The sequence below is a fragment of the Rhinolophus hipposideros genome (genome assembly GCF_964194185.1).
Source record: "Rhinolophus hipposideros genome assembly, chromosome: 4".
NCBI lineage: Eukaryota > Metazoa > Chordata > Mammalia > Chiroptera > Rhinolophidae > Rhinolophus > Rhinolophus hipposideros.
Window position 1 is genome coordinate 103,030,301 of NC_138050.1, and position 18,270 is coordinate 103,048,570.

Genomic DNA, 18,270 nt, shown 5'->3' on the forward strand with positions numbered 1-18,270 from the left:
GTCACATGCATAACTTTACATTCACTTGGGGAGTGTTTGATTAATGTTCGTCTCTCACTAAAATTCTAGGTACACAGGACCATACATTTCTGACCACCATTCTAGCTCTAGCCTAGAACAGAGTCTGACATACAGTAGGTATTTAAAAATCATTGGCTAAATAGAAAAAAAAAAGCACCACTCTACCATACATTTTTCTTCATGATGAAGCATCCAATATGTCCATATTTCAAGCCTTGTAAATACCAGGGGAACTCCCTTAAGGCTGGAATTGATGTTCGTCCTTAGAATACTGTCAGGAGAATTAATCCTTACTTAGAAATGACGATAGAGACACTCAAAGTATTGTCTTAATACCTAAAGATGACAATTTTCCATTTAAATTAACTTATGTGATTCCAAATGACAAAAAAAAAAAAAAAACAGCCACAAAAGTGATGTCCTGCCATACTACATTGTAGAAAATGACTCCACTGTACTTCCCTTCTAGCCATGAAGACATCATGGAAAATCTTATATTTCCATATATATTTTCCATGGAAAATATTTTCCATATTTTCCAACAGTGCACACGTAGTAGGGGAGGAGACAACATGAGAAGCTGCGATTATTGCCAGAATTGAGCAACCCTGACCCTGACACCATGATCTTCTAAAAATAACTATTCAAATGTCCCTGGGAAATCACTAGACTCCTCTCGAGTGATCTAGTTAGCACTCTACCTGTTTCTATCATAATATTTTATTGATCAAGATTGATAACATAGAATACTATTCACTTCTGAAGAGAGTCACAAGGTCCTTGGTTTTGTGATTTAAGAAGAGCGTCCTCTGGAATGAACATCAACTTCCCTCTTAACAAAGGATTTTTACAAAGGCTTCTCACAATGGATACATACATTAGAAAACTTGGCCAGCATGCAATAATGAAAGAAAATTCTTCTCATAAATAATTTTTCAAAGACAGTATGTTTGCCTTGGTCAGATGTTTTGGCATTCTCCCCTAATGGCCTCTCTACTGCATAGAACGTGATTAACATTCACCTGCAATGGATTCCTTCAGAATTGGCAAAATGTTGGTGTATCATATTACTACAAGTGGTTCTATTGTACTACAAGCAGAAACTAAGGACCAAAGAAACAATAACAGTATTCACCTATGTTAAGAGACTTATTATCCATAATGGCGGAAAATCCTGAATTCTACACAGAATTCAAGGTGGAATGTCAATTAACACTTTATTATGGTGATACTATTAACAGCTCAACCAGTAACTAATGGGATAGCTTCGGGTGTCACTCTCTAAAACTCAGTATTCTCAGCGGTAAAAAATAAATAAATTCCCTACCTCGCTGGGGTGAAATGAGAACTGAGTATGTTCCACAGATCACCTGCCCCTTTGGGGTGCCAGAGCCAAATAAGTCAGAAAAACACTTAATACCACACCTAATATATACCCCCCCCATCCCCCAGAAGATTGGTAGGAGGCATCAACATGCTACAGGCTTTGTGAGTTCTGCTCTGATGAAATCTATTAACTGTCCATAACCAAGTGTTTCTCAGATTGACTTGTTCCCAAAACCATTTCGCTTTTTCCTATTAATGCCTGTTGGTCCACCCAGGAATCTGATCCTCAGAACACACTTGAGGATGATGCCTTAAGGCAACAAAGATGAAATTTAATGACACCTAAGAATAAAACTTTTGAACTTGACATGTTATTCTGTGGGGACAGAGCCAGGAGTGCAGTTTCCAGGCTCTTGGCCTCACGTAGAAAGGTGCTGACTCGGGTAGTAAATGGCCATCAACTGTGATTGCATGGCCATCGGCTGTGGCTAGTTGGCCGTCAGCTGTAACCAGTGAGCCATTGGCCACTAATGTAACTGCTGTGGCTACACTAGCAGAAAAATGGGGGCTAGCAAGAAGAATGGGGGCTAGCAAGTGCGGATTGCAGTTAGGACGTGGGTTGTGGACAGTGTGGCTCCTGCTTCCTGTGTCTCCAGCCCAGCCGCCAGCGAGACTATAGTGGTGTGACTCCCCTACCTATGGCTCCGTGGGTGTTCCTTTTTGGCCTCACCATGTCCTGTGTTCTTATGTGGGGAGCGGGAGTAGAGACCCTGCCTGACACCCTGCGTGACAATTCTCTCTGACTATAACTAGCTCACGCAGTAAGACACTCTTGCCAAGGGACTGTAGCTGGAGAAGTCAAGTAGTACCAGTGTCACAGTGATGAGCTTGTGGGGAGTGCAACATTTTATGCACCTTGGGATACTATGAAGGATGAGGCAAAGCTCTCTTGAGTGTGTGTTTTGAGGATCATTTGTAATTGGAATAGTTATGAATTCACATCTTCAGTTGGCTTTCTTTGTGAATAACAACACATTCTTACAAGATGGCTCTAACCAATTGGCAATCCACGACAGCAGGGCTAGCTAATCTGTACTAACCTGGCTTCAGTAGCACCTGGCTATGGCTGCGTTAGCTGGTGGTAACAAAGGGCAGTAGTTAAATGACTGTCGTGCGGGGGACCCTGCTCGCTGCGCCATTTGTCGTGCAGGGTCTCAGCTCCCACTCCCCACATAATAAAGCAGGACACGGTAAGGCCAAAAAGGAACACCCACGGAGCCATAGATAGGGGAGTCATAGCACTATAGTCTTGCTGGCGGCTGGGCTGGAGACACAGGAAGCAGGATCTACATAATCTGCAACCCGCCGTCCTAACAGCAGTCTGCGCTTGCCAGCCACCATCTTCTTGCTAGCCCCCATTTTCTGCTAGCATAGCCACAGCCGTTATATTAGTGGCCAATGGCTTACGGGTTACAGCTGACGGCCAACTAGCCACAGCTGCTGGCCATCTGATCACAGTTGATGGCCATTTACTACCCGAGCCAGCACCTTTCTATGTAAGGCCGAGAGCCTAGAAACTGCTTTTTGGGGTTTTGTCCCCACAATGACTCTTAGAAAGACTCTACTCCACACAAAGTAAATGAAGATTTGGGCCATGTCAAAAAAAAAATAAAGAAAAGAATCTAAATAATTCTAGGGAAAGTGTCTTGCATAGCTTCTAACATGATAGGCTCCAGTGGAATGGATAACTCCTTATTCCACCATTTTTAAGAATGATTATCATTCTTATTTTTGACGTCAGAGATACAATCTTAGTAACTTCGACAGATCAGTAAGTCATAATAGGGAAAAACTGAGTACACTTGGCAGAAAAGAAACCAGGAATTTGAGCACACCCTAACTGGACAGAAAGCACCAACAGCTCACTGCTGCAGGGTGAAGCATGCCAAACATAGCCCTGGAATGAGAGTGGGTTTGTCATTTGCAGCTGGAGCCACAAATCGCAAGCGTCTTCATGTAAGCACAGCATGGGAAGGAGCTGGATATTCTGAGTGCAGGGCTGACCATCACCCAAAACACCTATGGTCAGTTACATGCTGTAAAGAACACATTATCAACTGCTCTCTTCCTACATTAATTCTAGTATTCGCTGCTTATGTCACATTGATAACAATTCTGGATGGAAAGAGACTGACAATCCATACTTACCTTAACTGTTGATCTAAGTTTATGCCCCCACATCAGTAAGGTGGAAGGTTTTAAGTGAATAAAACTGGCTCTTATTTCTCAGAATGTGGTCTGTGGACCATCTGTGTCGAGAACTCTTGGGGAGTTTGTTCAAAGTGCTTCTCGTGGTCCCCACCCGGACCTACTGAATCAGACTCTCTGGGGCCTTGGACTCCCCACGTGGAAAAAGCTCTCAGGTGACTTCTAGGCCCACTAGAAGACTCAAAGAATATTACATTGAATTCTGCTATCAATTCATATGGAGAACTTGGACGCTACATAGGAAAGTTTGAAAACAAGGAAAACTTTCCAAATTAAGGCTTGAAACACAAGTTCTTCTAGAAAAAAAGTATGCAAAAAATAAAACTGGTGACAATGGCTTTTTGAAAGTAATTTTAAAACATTAGATACAACCATATAAAAGTGGGCGTTTGGGATTTTATAGATCTGTTAGTTCACTGACATTCCTGCCTTTAACCCACCCAGAGCCCGAGGAATGCTCTCCGTGGCGCTGGTCGTCAGTACTCAGAACTGCATCCCCCTTTCATCTTTCCATGCTGGCAAGCCCTCGCTCACACAGTCGTCTCCATCTGAAGCTTGTTCCTCTTTAGTGTCAATGTACGGGTGACATAGGTTGTGATGATGATATATGGTCCAAGAAAGAACAATTATTCAACGAGAACACAACATCCGTCCCCCTACACCCCGCACCCCCCACCCCAGAGACATTTAAGACCAGGTGATGTCCTTAGTCAAAGCTGACGTAAGCGGTATCCCGCCTAGTAGCAGAAGCTCAGACTGGCTGGTCCCCGAGTGCCTTCCTGGCCTAATCATTCTGCTTCTCCCAGATACACATGGCTTTACAGAGTTGGCCACAGGCTGTCTTGGCCTGACTGTGGTCTGCAGCATGGTCTTCACGTCTTTCAGTTAGCAATTCCTTACTGAAAATCCACCGCATGAAGACTGCAGAAGGTGTACTACAGTCTGACTTTTAGTTCCCCATCTATAAAATCTTATTTCTGGTACAGGGTAATAGTAAGTGAAAGTATATATATGTACAACACGTGTATATACTACATAACATATATACTATAATTATAATATGTATATAACAGGTATTAAGAGAGAGAACTCCAGGAAAATAATTTTTGGTGACAAAACGAGGAAAGACGGAACACAGATGTGCTGAGCCAATACTAAACTACAGAGGTAGACCTTTTTATACTCCAATGAGAGAGGTTCATATCAGATCATGATACAACTAAACTTGAAGTTCTGAAAAGAAACCATCTGCCAGAAGTTCCATTTTTAAAAATACGAAACGGTTAACTTAGAACAAGATTCTAAAGACGTGGTCTCAGAACCAGGATCATCTGGGAACATGTTGGAAATGCAAATTATCAGTCTGCCACCCCACTGAACCTACTATATCAGAAATTCCTGGGTAGGTCCCCAAAATCTGTGTCTTACAAAGTCCTTGAGTGATTCTGATGCATGCTAAAGATTGAGAAGCCCTGACTGAGATCTCAAGACAACTCACCGGACCTTATGGTGTAGGTTAGAAATGAAACAAGAGTAGTTTGTAACCGACAAGGCGTCATTTAAAGAGAAGCAAAAAGAGCCTTGCTTGCTCCCCAACTGGCCCAACAAATGCCTGGATTTCTTAAAATTAGAGCAACTTTTTTTAGTTAAGACACTGTAACTAAAAAGTCACTACGGCCATTAATATATCATTTATCTTATTCCTCGGCTGTCAGAGAACCTGGACGTGAAGGAGAGCAGAATGTGGCCTATCATATGGCAGGTCAGGTTTGAAGGAGGAGAGGGAAGTCCCAAGCCTTCACCTAAACAGGGGACAGGCCCCGGTGAGACCCTACAGTGAGGGGACTCTGGAAAGGCAAGGATGCTTTCAGCAGACAGGGAGAGGGATTCTCCCAGGAACACTCAGCCATCATTACCGTCTTGAGCAGCTCTTCACTATCAATTAGTTGAAGAGATGGCCTCCCCTGGCTTCTCGGAATAGAACAGTGTCGAAACTGGAAAGATAGCTGCTTGCTACTGATTAGCATTCTGCGCCCATTTTATACATATATGTGACTCACATTCAAACTAAATATTGCTTAGGACAAACTGGGACTCTCTTTGAGGCCCCCTCATTCCAGCACCAGCAGTTTACTAAGATAGAATCTAAAAATTGAGATCATGACATCTGCAAGCACCAGTTGACAGAACTTAGATAGACTTCATATGTCATCTTTACAATGTTCTTACATGTTTCATTTGCAGAGCATATAAGTATTTTCATCAAAAAGGTTGATATTAACTTTTCAAAACTCTATTAAAGTACTTAAATACTACAACAGTATTTGAAAGCACACAATATTCAACAAACAGAAACAATATCAAAGCCTCTATTTTCTCAGAGTGCCCATTTCCACACTATAAGACTGTTCACATTTTTGTTATACATTAGATTTCTCAAAGGCTTTCTTACATGCCTTTTAAAGACTCCACTGAGGGAAAAACTCAACCCAGCCTGGTTTTTAAAAACGACTTAAACTATAAGATGGAGATAGCGGTGATTCAAATTTATGTACAAGTTACCACTGGAAAAGCAGAAGTCGTTGATTCCTTGAAGTTTTCGTCCTCTAGGGAGCAAATGTCCATGCACCATTTTGTGTTGTTCTATCAGTTGACAGGTGACATTTTAACCTCTAACCAACTATAGCGAGAAGATTCAAAATTAAGGTTGACACTTTGTCCTTTAACTAGTTCCAAAGTACGGCAGGGGTTTTACTGCCTGCTGCTGTACCATATGTGCGCTCTCTCCACACCGCACGCAGGGTGACGCACGATGCCTCTGGACCAGGCCACTCTGCAGCTTCCTGTTGTTTTTGGAACAACCCTGACTTTAGCTAAACATAACTCTTCTGGGCGAATCATTTTTAGAAAGAGAGTCCGCCTATAGTGGAGGAGCCTGTGTGTTGACTACATTTCTGAAGCTATCTGTGGAATTCATAGAACTCACTGGTTTGGTATTTTGCAGTCTTCATGAAACACACCCATTTTGTGAAAAATTTCATAAAATTACCTATCACTTAAGTTTTTATGAATAAAAACCCAAACAATTATGAAATAGACAACAGGAATGATTCTTTTGAAATGGTTTTTTGTTTGTTTGTTTGTTTTGTTTTTTTCTTTTTGCTTCTGTCAACTGGTCTACCGTTAAATGCTAGGGTTTAATGGCAGATTTTACTAAAACCTTTTCCATAATTCAAATTATTTTTTAATTCTAAATCTACTAATGTCTTGGGTAACGGGATGTATTTAGTTACTTGTGCCCTCAAAAGGTTCGATTCAGAAAAACCCTGTCAATAACTCTTACCAAGCCAGAGTTCATAAAAAGCATATATAAAGAAAAAAACAGTCCTTTTAAATATATATATAGCTTCCCAACGGTCTTTCTCCTTGAGTTTTCTGTAAAGTAAAACACTTAGCTCTATATAATTCAAAAAATCTATACATAGTTTAGAGAGGGAAGCATAAATCTCATGGGTCTCAGCTTCACTTCCTGTTGTCGTCCTTTAATATACGTTTAAAGACAATCAATAAAAAATGATTTCTCTTTGTAAGCATTTTCCTGTCTGCCACAAATAATAGCAGTCCCTGCCCTAAAATGAAGAAAAAGAAGGAAGGCAATATTTACCATAAGAGGAGAAAGAGAAACTGCTTAAGTATTTTTTCCTGAGCCAAGTGAAACTCAAACAGCAAATCAAGTTTATTCTTAAAGAAAAAAATTTAAATCCTCCTGGCATTAGTTTTATTCTTTAAATCTGTGAAATCAACAAGTTTTCAAACTCTGGATTTATACAGCAACTTTTAACAACGAACTCTGTTTCCCGATAATTCTACTACATTTCTGTATGAATATACATATCACATGCAACACTTTTGATCAATGTTGAACACTGGAGCTATAAAGAAAGGACGGTTAAGTCCTCCAAATTGCCTCCTAGCACAGAGTGAAATGCAAAAATCACAGAGAAAAAACAGGTGAGAACAAAGTTACATCCAGTAAGGAAATAAAGAACTACAAACAACTCTATGTCTTGTTTCAAAACAAATTTTTTTGCCACTTGCATTTTTAGCTAAAGAATTTTCTTGCTTAAAACATTACTTGAAAGTTTCATATTAAATCATCTGAAATAATCTTTGGGTTTTCTTTTAAATATGTAGACTCTGTCTCAAAACTGTCCCTTTTTAATTTTTTTTCTTCTGGATTTTCCACCAAGACTGTAAGAAAACACCAGAAGAGTAACAGGCTTTTGCTTTGTAATGAAGTTACAAATACATCTTATACATTTTCCTGGCTTCTTATTTCCCTTTACTCTGTATTATCTACAGAGGTTGTCATATTTCACCAGGGTGCATTATAAATCAGACAAGTTCAGCCCTTCAGGTTGAAAAATGGAGGTGAAAGGCGCAGCGAAAAATATATAAAGTATAATTAAAACCATATGACCAGTGATATTGAAGAAGTACTTAATGGAGGAAACCCAAGTAAAAATCAAAACTTTCTCGTGTTAGTGAGACTATCCAGTCCATTTGGGACATGCACACATCATTTACTAAATATTCTTTTTTTTCACAGCAAGAGTACTACAGAAGTTAAATCCTAACGAAGTAGTCACACCTATAGCTACCTTTGTAGCACAGTGAAATTCATAGTTGTTCATGTAAAACTGATCTCTCATTGAAAACAATAATTACTTATTTAGAAAAACAGTTTAAGATTGGGCAAGGGTCAATTTTACATCCACCACAGAGTATTAAAGACTTATGATGCCAATGTTAAATCAAAAATCTTTTCTACGAAGTCTGAAATGCAAACTGTCTCCCTTACTACATTATAAACAATCCAGATGTTACTGCTTCACGTTAGGTGGTACTTAGCAGGCCAATGATATGTCCATCCTTAGATATGTGTCTAAGGATGTACAGAAATTGAGAACTTTCCAAGTTGTAAAGCAATTCCAATAAAAAGCCTTTGACTTTGGCAATCTATCACCGAAGCCATTCCTTGTCTTTTTCTCTAGAGCATTCCAAGTGTCAATTATAATCGTCTCAGTAGACAACTGGAACATCATTTTCAATATTGCTTTGGGATGCCAGCGAGCAACTCAAGTGTAGCAAGTCACTTACCTCCCAGAAACTGAATTCCTCCAGCCACTCTTCCCACTGTCCTGGAGATGAGCTCCGACACACAGCAGCCCATGAGGGCAGTGAGAGCCACCAGGAGGAGGAGGCCACAACCCAGGCCTGTCACGATGGTACAGATCCTCCATTCTGCACTGGGAATACCCTGGAAGGAGGCATAGCGCCCACATTCCTCCACCATTACCATCGTCTGCCGACTCTCGTCGTGTACGGGATACGAGCACCTCCGGAACGTACCAAAGGACACGGGCTTGCCCAGCTGGGCTCCCCAGAGCCAGTAAGGCATAAAGAACCCCACGCAGGACGTAGCAGCACAAAGAAAGGAGAGCAGAGCCCAGATTACCCCGGTACAAGTCAGGCTGGATGCCATCTTCCTGCAGGGAGAGCAACGAGGACCTAAAGAAATATTCTGGGACTGACTGCAGGAGTGAGTGATGGTCTGAAACCACGAGGGACCCAGAAGGCAGGCGATCCCCGGTTCTGGAGAGGGAGTGTCTATGAACAGAACGAATCTTCAGTCCTGCTGGGCATCAGCTTCCCATCCTCTCTAGCAAGGATAATGGTCCCTGGTGAAACAAGAAGAAACATTCAAAGTTAAATGTTGGTAGCGAAGCGATAACACCAATTCAGTTGTTCTGTGACTTTTAATTAATAAACATTCAAACTTGCCTCAAGACTTCAAAAGTGGGAAGAATTAATTCTCTGCATAAACCTCTCTACTTCAAGTTTTGTCCAACTCTCTCAAAGCTTTGTCATGTCCGTATCTCCTATAAATGCTCTCAAATGAACTCTGACAGCTATTTACTTTTAAAAAATGCATGACTTCTATTTGCCGGTGAATTCACTTCCTATACTCACATTAAAAGTTATGCAGCATTTCTATTGGCAGTAAACATAATTCCAAATATAATATTAAAATGCACTATGCCATGGTCTGTCTACTTGGTTTGCAAGTTCATGCTCATAATTTGCAATAACTTTTCTATGTCCCTTTTAATGCATTAACACCCTGCCTGAGCCCAAACAAAATAATTAGGATAATTTTCACAATTGTAGAACACCATAAATTCAACAAACATGACAGACTGCCAAGACACGCAGAATGGATGGAGCTAGGTACTTCCTGTACTCATCCAGTGGATTTCATGAATCCCTTTGGTCTTAACTATCCTCTCCCAGCGTAAATGAAAGAGAGCCAATGTTTGACTTATTTTCATACCTGCAATTTTATTTCATTGGTTCCAATCAAATTATTGGGACCATCTCTTCTGTTCAATGATTGTCAGTGTCTAATTTGAAAAGTAATCCATACTTTCCAGTACCCTGCATCCAACCGCAATCATGCAAACAGTTCCACATGCATTTGACTGCCGCCCCTTCCTCTCTTTTAAAGAGTTCCCACACTTTCCACGAAGAAATGAACACAGAAACACAAAGCCCACGCACCCTCGAGTTCCGTTCTCAGACCTCTCAACTCCAGCTTCCAAGGACCACAGTAAATCCCCTCTTCCCTACCCGCCCTTTCCCAAGCCTGGCCCTAAGGTTTCCTCTCCAGCGCCCCATTTACAGTCCAGTGTGTGACTCCAGGGGAGCTCCAGCTACTATTTTTTTTTTTAAGTCTTGTCAACTGCTGTCAGCTAAAGTTGTCTGTCTGGGCCATGAGGCTGAGGAAGACTAGTGGGGGTGGGGGTGGGGTGGGGGTGGGATACTGGGGGAGAGGGCCACCGTGGACAGCTGGGGTAAGGACGCCTGGAGCAAGGCCAAGAGGAGCCCCAAATCGGCCCCCTGCAATGGCCTCTCCACGCACACCCAGCCTGAAGACACAGAAGATCCTCAATCCCAAAGAAGGGCGAGGGACGTCTTCCAGGCGGCCGGCGAGGGAGGGGACCGGGGCGCAGGCGGCGCCCCGGAGGCAGCCGCGGGGAGAGCCGGGCCGGGAGCCCCGCTCGGGAAGCGCGGCGTCCGGGGCAGAGCGGCCACGCGAGAAGGGAGCGGAGCCCACGCCCGCGGGGCAGCGGCGCTGTACTCACAGGGCTGGCGGGCGGCAGCCGGCGTCTCCCCGGCCGGGCGCGCACAACTTGCAGTCTCTCCGGGGCGGAACATGCACCGCCGAAGCCCGTCCTTCCTCCGCCGCCGCGTCCCTACCGGCCCGGGGCAGGGAGCCCGCGCTGCCCCCCACCAGTGGAGCCCGCGCTGCCCACGTCTCCCGCGGCGGCTCGGCGCAGGGCTGGGGCGGCGCGGGGCGCGGGGCGCGCACGCAGAGGCTCAGACCTCGCTTAGGCAGGCGAGGCACGCACCGCCCCCCCCCCCCCGCGGCCCGGCCTCTCTCTCGCTCGTCCCCTCCCCTCGCGCCCGCGGACCAGAGCAGACAGACCGGGGGCGCGGCTGGCGGGGCTGGCGGGCCGTGCTGGGCGCGCGGGGCGGAGGGGTGCGCCCTGCTGTCCCCGGGGTCCCAGCCCCACCCCCACCCCCACCCCCCGCGATGGACCCGCCTGCCCGGCTCCCCCGGCCGGGAGCCCCCTCCTGCCTCCTTGGAAGGGGCAAGCGGGGGAGGCAGACCCACAGAGAAGCGGGGGACAAAGTTGCCCGACTTCTCGGGGGCTCGCAACGGGCCACAGAAGACGAGACATGTTGTTTGCTTTTGTGAGTCTGGTATTTGGGGATTAAGCTCCGGGGTCTCTCTGCCTTTGGGACATGTAGATGAGAAAGAGGACCCTACCGGCTGGCTAGTGACCCTTTTGAGCTTTGAGGAGGCTCTTGGGTTGTGGTCACTTTGGAAGGGGATGAACAAAGCCAATGTGGACGTGGGGACGAGAGATGAGATGAGCGAGCCCAGGGCTCCGGGCTTCTGGCTGGCAGCCGCCTTTGCAGACGAGCCAGGGAGGAGGCCGGGCGACTCTCAGCGAGGGAGTCTCGCAAGACTTACCCTCCTTGGGAGCCTCTTTCAAGCAAGGCAGTCTCTCCCTCAATCTCTCCCTCTCTCCCTCTCCCCCCTACCCCCCTCCTCCTTCCTTTCCCTGCCATCCCTCCAATCAATGTGGCAGTCAATACCACCATTGGATTTCTTTTCTGAGAAACAACTGATGTTGATTTCCCTTCCGGACCGGAGGTCTCTTTTTGCTGGTCATTAGCCTTACACCTTTGGGAGTTCAGAGCTACATTCAGCAGAAGACTGGTAGTCTGCTGAAGACAGTATTTTAAGAATCGTGCCGTCTGGGAGTAACACTTTGTGAAGCAAATACTTCCCCACATACAGTTTGTCGAGTGCTTCTTCAAAGTAGTTGAAAGTAATAAATGGGTAGGTATATGTTTCATAGTAAATTTTCCAATTGTACCATTTTATTTAGTCATTGATGTTGTGCAATTTTTTCCCACAACTACAGCTGGACATGTGCGTTCTTTCATTATTATTTTGAAAGGCTTTGAGTAATTGGTCCTAACTCTTTTCATTCTGGTCATAGACACTTTTAAAAATATGATGAAACTGATAAGTATCCCAGGGGGAAAAATGCACATACATATTAAGCTTAATCACAGTGGTTCTCAAGAAGGAGAAGATTATGGTCCCCATGGGACGTTTGGCAAATTCTGGGGATGTTTTTGGTTATCATGACCAGGAAGCCACTACTGGCATCTAGTGGGTAGAGGCCAGGGGTGCTGCTAAGCTGCAATATGCAGGACGGCCCCTCAGAATTATCTGGAAAATTGTCAATAGCACCCAGATCAAGAAAACATGTTTCAATGAAATGTCCGATGTTTCCGTTTCCCGCAGCCCATCCATGAATCACAGATTCAGAATCCCTGATTCCGTGATTCAAATTGTCTTGTATGAAACACTAGATATTGAGCTCAATGACTGCATAGTAACAACTGGTCTGACTTCCAGTTATGTACCACACCCTTAGCTGTTACACGGAGCCTTCAGATCTACATAATGTGAAGGTAGAAGATACGACTATATAAAGACAAACTAATGATCTCACAACTCAAACTCATGCTTCATTCACACAACCTGTGGAGGAATTGGTGTAGGGTGCTTTCTCAAGCTTGGAGGAGTTTTAAGCACTGAGATGGATGGCTGGAAGTAAGTCCTTGCTACCTCACTCACTACTAACTTTGCTTAATGGATTACTTTATCTAGTCCTTTAAAAAGAAGGGGGGAAAACTATGAGGAAGGCATAATTATTATTTTACAGAGAGGTTAAATAATTTGTCTGAGATCTTAACAGCTAAAAACTGGGCTTTTAAAAAAATCTTATTCTCTGCATTCTATTAAACGGAGTAAATGCTATTACAGAGATTCTGCCTAAGGTGAAAAAGAAGATAAAGGAGGAGGCTGATTAAAAAAAAACCCATATACATATATATATAATCTTAGAGAGAGAGAGACAGACAGAGAGAGACAGAGCCAGGAGTGCAGTTTCCAGGCTCTCGCCCTCACGTGGAAAGGTGCTCACTTGGGTAGTAAATGGCCATCAGCTGTGACTAGTTGGCCGTCAGCTGTAACCAGTGAATAACTGCCGTGGCTACGCTAGCGGCAGGTGGGGGCTAGCAAGAAGATGGTGGCTGAACTAGCAAACATGGATTGCAGTTAGCAGGGAGGGTTGCAGCCAGCAAGTGGGGTTGGCTGGTTGGCAGAGAAGCGGATGGCAGCTTGCAGATTGTGTGGATCCTGCCTCCTGTGTCTCCAACCCAGCCGCCAGCGAGAACATAGTGGTGTGACTCCCGTACCTATGGCTCCGTGGGTGTTCCTTTTTGGCCTCACCATGTCCTGCGTTCTTATGTGGGGAGCGGGAGCTGAGACCCCGCCTGCCACCCTGCATGACTTGACCATATATGTGTGTGATGGATTATCAGTTATTTGTGAGATGATAGTGTGTTATATGTTAGGACTCAAACTTCTTAGATGAGTGAATTGAACAAATGGTAGCCTTCTGAGACTAAAATCTCACTTCTAAAAAAGAGGTTGGAATCGATAATATTTAATATTTTTCTATCTGACTTCTAGCCTCTTGATTACATAGGTACTCTCATATTTGAGAAGGAGTTTAAGGGTCATCTAACTCTGTTCAAGTGCATAATTTTACAGATGATGAAGGACAGTTTCAGAATCCTTACCCAAAGCTGGGCTTGGAATCCATGCATCCTGATTTCTCTTTTCATTCCACCATGTAATTATCTTCCCAAACTATAAAATCTCCTGAATTACTGGCTGTTGTATGCATACTTTATAGGCTAAATGCATTATAATATCTTTAAAACCTTTATAGTAAATCTGTACCATCAAAGGATCTTTAAATTACTTCCCAGCCAGAAGTTCCCACATAGCAGATACCATTTATAACTCTTATTCAAGGTTTGAGTTTCTGTATGTTTGAAGTTATGAGATGAGATCATGAATGTAAAAGTGTGTGAAAGCTGTAAGGCATCTATGACAACACTTTTGGTTGGCTACCCAATATTAATTCCCCACCCACTCTCCCTTGTTCACTTTTCTAACCCCCGTCCCCCACCCCCCCCACCAATACACACACAAAAGCTGTTGCTGCCATATGACCTTGTTCTAGCCAATGAGTCTGCTGAGAAGATCTCTGAGGAAGATTGCATTCTCTGATAAAAGGAGGAGGCATGAGAAAACAGCTCTCTCACCATCCTGGCTGCCTTTCGACACATTCTTGCAGGATGAGATGTTTGGAACTATGGCAGCCTTCTTGTAACCATGCGGGGAATCACAGAGATATAATCCCAGCACCCTACTATCATGGAGCTACTCGTACACACCTCCTTTTGAAGTTTGAAAACGTAAATTATAGAGTGTTAATATGATTTAAGTCACTGTTACTTGAATTTTCTGCTTTCAGTATCTGAAACATCCTTCATTGTTAAAGTATCATGCGGGTAAGACATAAGCTCAAAAAAAGGAAATATATATTAATTAACAGTGTATCCCAGAGCTTGGCAATAAGAAATGGATAGTCAATAACCAAACATGAACTGTGGTAATTAATGAACAAATCAATATCATTGTGATCATTAGCCTTGTCCAAGAGCAGCCTACAGAGTGGATATTTAATTTCTAAACAAATGGGGTGAATGCTATGTGAAATTAGAGCAGGGGTATGATAGTGGGATACAGGAAACACCATGGGATCAATCATTCCCGACCACCGGGGAGAGGTTGGAAAGGGGCTTTTTTAGTTCACGTATGTGGCAAACACTATGATTTGACTGATAGGACGTTCATTACCAAACCTCTTCTTCCATATCCTTCTCTCCAACAGAGGTAGGGAAAGTAAAAATCTCCATTTCCCAGCTCCCTTTAAGCCTGAGTTGCCAAGTGGTAGTGCTAGCCAATGGGATAAAAGTGGAAGGATGCTGGTGCCATCACATGCACTTCCTCTTTCTTCCAGCCTAGACAGAAAACGGATGTGACAGTACCTTGAAGCTCAGAGGCCATCTGTCCACCATGAGGTGGCATGGATGAGGACAAAAGCCAACACGTTAAGAATAATGGAGTAAAATGGTGGGAAGCGTCTGGATCATTGGTCTCTTCACTAGGCTGCTCTACTGTCTTCAGAGATCTCTCGAGTGAGATCAATAAGCCTTAGCTGTTTAAGTCACTGTAATTAGCAATGAAAACATGCCTGTGAACTATTCTAACTACTCGCTTGCAGTCCAGGAGCCAACACCACAGTCAAGTGTATCAGACACAGGACATAGAGACACCAAGTAGAGCCAAGAGGGCAGAACAGTGCCAAAGGAGAACTCATTCTCCAGCACACGGTGGCTGTACCTGGCATTCATTGTCTACAGCACATATTCGAGAAGAGGGCCCCTCCTGGAAAATTCGGCAATAGAAACAGGAATCGTTAGGAAGATAGTTTACAAAATGCCTCTCCTTCAAGTCTTCACCTTGAGAAATCAAAAAAGACAGAAATTCTCGGCATGATCCAATGGCCTGATACAAGAAGGGTCCCCTTGAATACAGACCAGCAAGAGAGAGATGGAAGAAAGTTTAGGGAACAAAAGAGAATTAGAGGATGACAAGAGAAGCTGGACAATGCAGAGCCAGGGAACAGAGAGTTTCCAGGGCTCATCGGGTCTCTATTAGAATGTATCTTTTGTTCGTCAACAGATGCCATGAGATACCCCAAGAAATGCCCCACTAGCTGAAAAACTGATATCACAGTCTCAGGACAGAAGCATATAAAATAAACAATTTGAGATTACGGTAAGTTTCTCTCTTTCGCCATTTCTTTCTGTCTTTCCTTTCTAAACTCCCCTTTCCCCTTCATGCACCCCTTCTTAAGACACATTTAAATGGATATTTGACTGCATTGTGTCCATCTCTTATATACAAGGGGGAAAAACTCTCACGGGACAAGTGACGTCTCAGGTTTCCCAGCCTCTCATCCAAGTCTCTGATGAGATCTTGTATTGCTTTCAAAATGTTCGTTCTCCTACTTTTATACACACACTTAGCATAGCTATCCCAGGATCCTATTATAGTAGGGTTGCTCATTTCTTTTTCTTTGAACTTTCTGTCATGTGTTTGACAGACTCAAGACCCCTCTTCCTTGTAGAAATTGTATATGTCTAGTTCTGTACAGATTCTAAATGCTGTGATTTATACAACTATATTTCCCAGGAACTCGTACAGAAATAAGGTGTATAGAGTCTGTGTTCTCCCAGGGGTGCTGTCTGCATTATTCATTTAAAATTTGAGCAGTACTTTAGAAATACAAAGTGCTATATCATTTACCTATATTATTATTTTATGAATTAATGTAGCATATACATTTTAAATTACTAAATTATTCATAAGAAAAAAGTAGTGTTAAATCATATTTAACATAGCAAATACATCACATTAAACCATCAAAATGGAAAATGTTCATAATACACTATATATTTTTTTCTATATGACCCTGTAGGCATTTTAAAGCTATACATGATTAGATTTAATATTGAATCAGTGTCATGCTTTTGCTACTTTCAAATTCTTTTTTTTCTAGTGTTACGTCATCTCAGGCTTTTCAGTGTTAACGCTGTTTTCTATTTTTTTAAAAATTTCCCAGTCTATGTAGAAAGATTAGTATCATGAGTTCTATAGAAAAAGATAAGAATTAGTTTTTGTGGACAATAACATTTGCCAACAACCAGTCATAACTTATGCAAGAATTCACAAAAATGTGTTTGTACAGTATTTTAAAATCTTAAATCCCCCCTCACCAAAATAAGATACAAGGATCAAATATACTAATAAAATGATCTAACAGAAGAAGGCCAAAACTTAAACACTTGATGTGGTCTTATAACACTAACAGGGGCTTAACAAACACTGATTTTTCTAAAGTAAATAATTTCACATCACAGCCATTATGAAAAGGCAGACGGGTAATGCTTCCTCCCCAGTTCTCTGGCTTTCCTCACGAGACATTTTTCTTGAATGCACCTAGCCTCTGTCCACTCCTCAGAGCACCTGGGGCAGTTGGAACCTCGGGGAACCCTCTCTCTGCTCCTCTCCTGTGGCAGGGGTCCCTCTACCACTCCACGGGTACCTGCCCTCAGTCACATGCTGAGACTGAGAGAGGGTGAGTCTGCCAGCTTAGGGGATCATTAGCAGCCCCTTAGCCGCTCAGCTCACTGAACTACATCCTCCCCTCCAGGTTAGTTTTTATTAGCAATAATCATGATGTTTTGGTCTCCATCTGCCACTTTTCCCCTCAGTTCATTTGGTTGCAACTAGAGAGGGAAAGTGCCCCATCAGAGACCCCCACAGAAACTGTCACAAACTGAGATTGCGCCCACGTAAATACGAAATGTTACCATGTTGTGACCGATATGGCAGCAACACCAGGTCTGTACTAATGGAGTCAAGGAGAAAAGAGAGGAGCTGGTTTTCAGCACTTAGTGTGGAGCTGAACTATCAAGATTGTATCTTCAATGCTATGCATGGGTGACTTGCCAACTGGAGTGAATGGGTGGACGAAGAGAGAATGCTGTTTGGCCAGCTCTGTCCTTGAGAGATCAATGTCTCTGTGTGTTAAAAGCTACAGAGCATGTGTGAGGTGACAGGAAGCAGGAGACACAAAAATAAAAATATAATTAAGAGGTAGATACAACATCAACCATGTCAACAAGCAGACATTAGAAGTGGTGATGGGTGTGATAAATAGCAGAGTTGAGGTGGAGGAGAGAGGGGGAGGGAAAAAGAGGGAAGGAGAGAAACAGAGAGGAGAGACTTACAGACGGAGGGGGAGACAGAGAGAGGGAGAGAGTGACAGAGACAGAGGGAGGAAGGGGGAGAGGGTGGGGTAGACTGACAGGGACAGAGGGCAGAAGGGGAGACAGGCAGAGAGTAACAGACAGAGAGAGAGGGGGAGGGGAGGAGACAGATAGAGAGAAGACAACTGTTCTGTCTCTGGCTGCTGACTCTGGCTTCCTTTGTTTCCAGGGAGAGGCAGGTAAAGAGCATCT

At 43.4% G+C, this 18,270-nt stretch overlaps 1 protein-coding gene across 1 annotated transcript in view; it reads right to left on the reverse strand.

Annotated features, from left to right (window-relative positions):
* The window catches only part of LHFPL6 (LHFPL tetraspan subfamily member 6), a 224,180-nt gene extending 213,076 nt beyond the window's left edge, over nt 1-11,104 (reverse strand). The window contains exons 1-2 of the mRNA XM_081047115.1: nt 10,821-11,104; nt 8,776-9,356 (exon numbers count right to left, since the gene is read on the reverse strand). Coding sequence (XP_080903241.1) covers nt 8,776-9,160 — 385 coding nt within the window. The 5' untranslated portion in view covers nt 9,161-9,356; nt 10,821-11,104. The remainder of the gene's footprint in view (nt 1-8,775; nt 9,357-10,820) is intronic.
* Between the last annotated feature and the right edge of the window lie 7,166 nt (nt 11,105-18,270).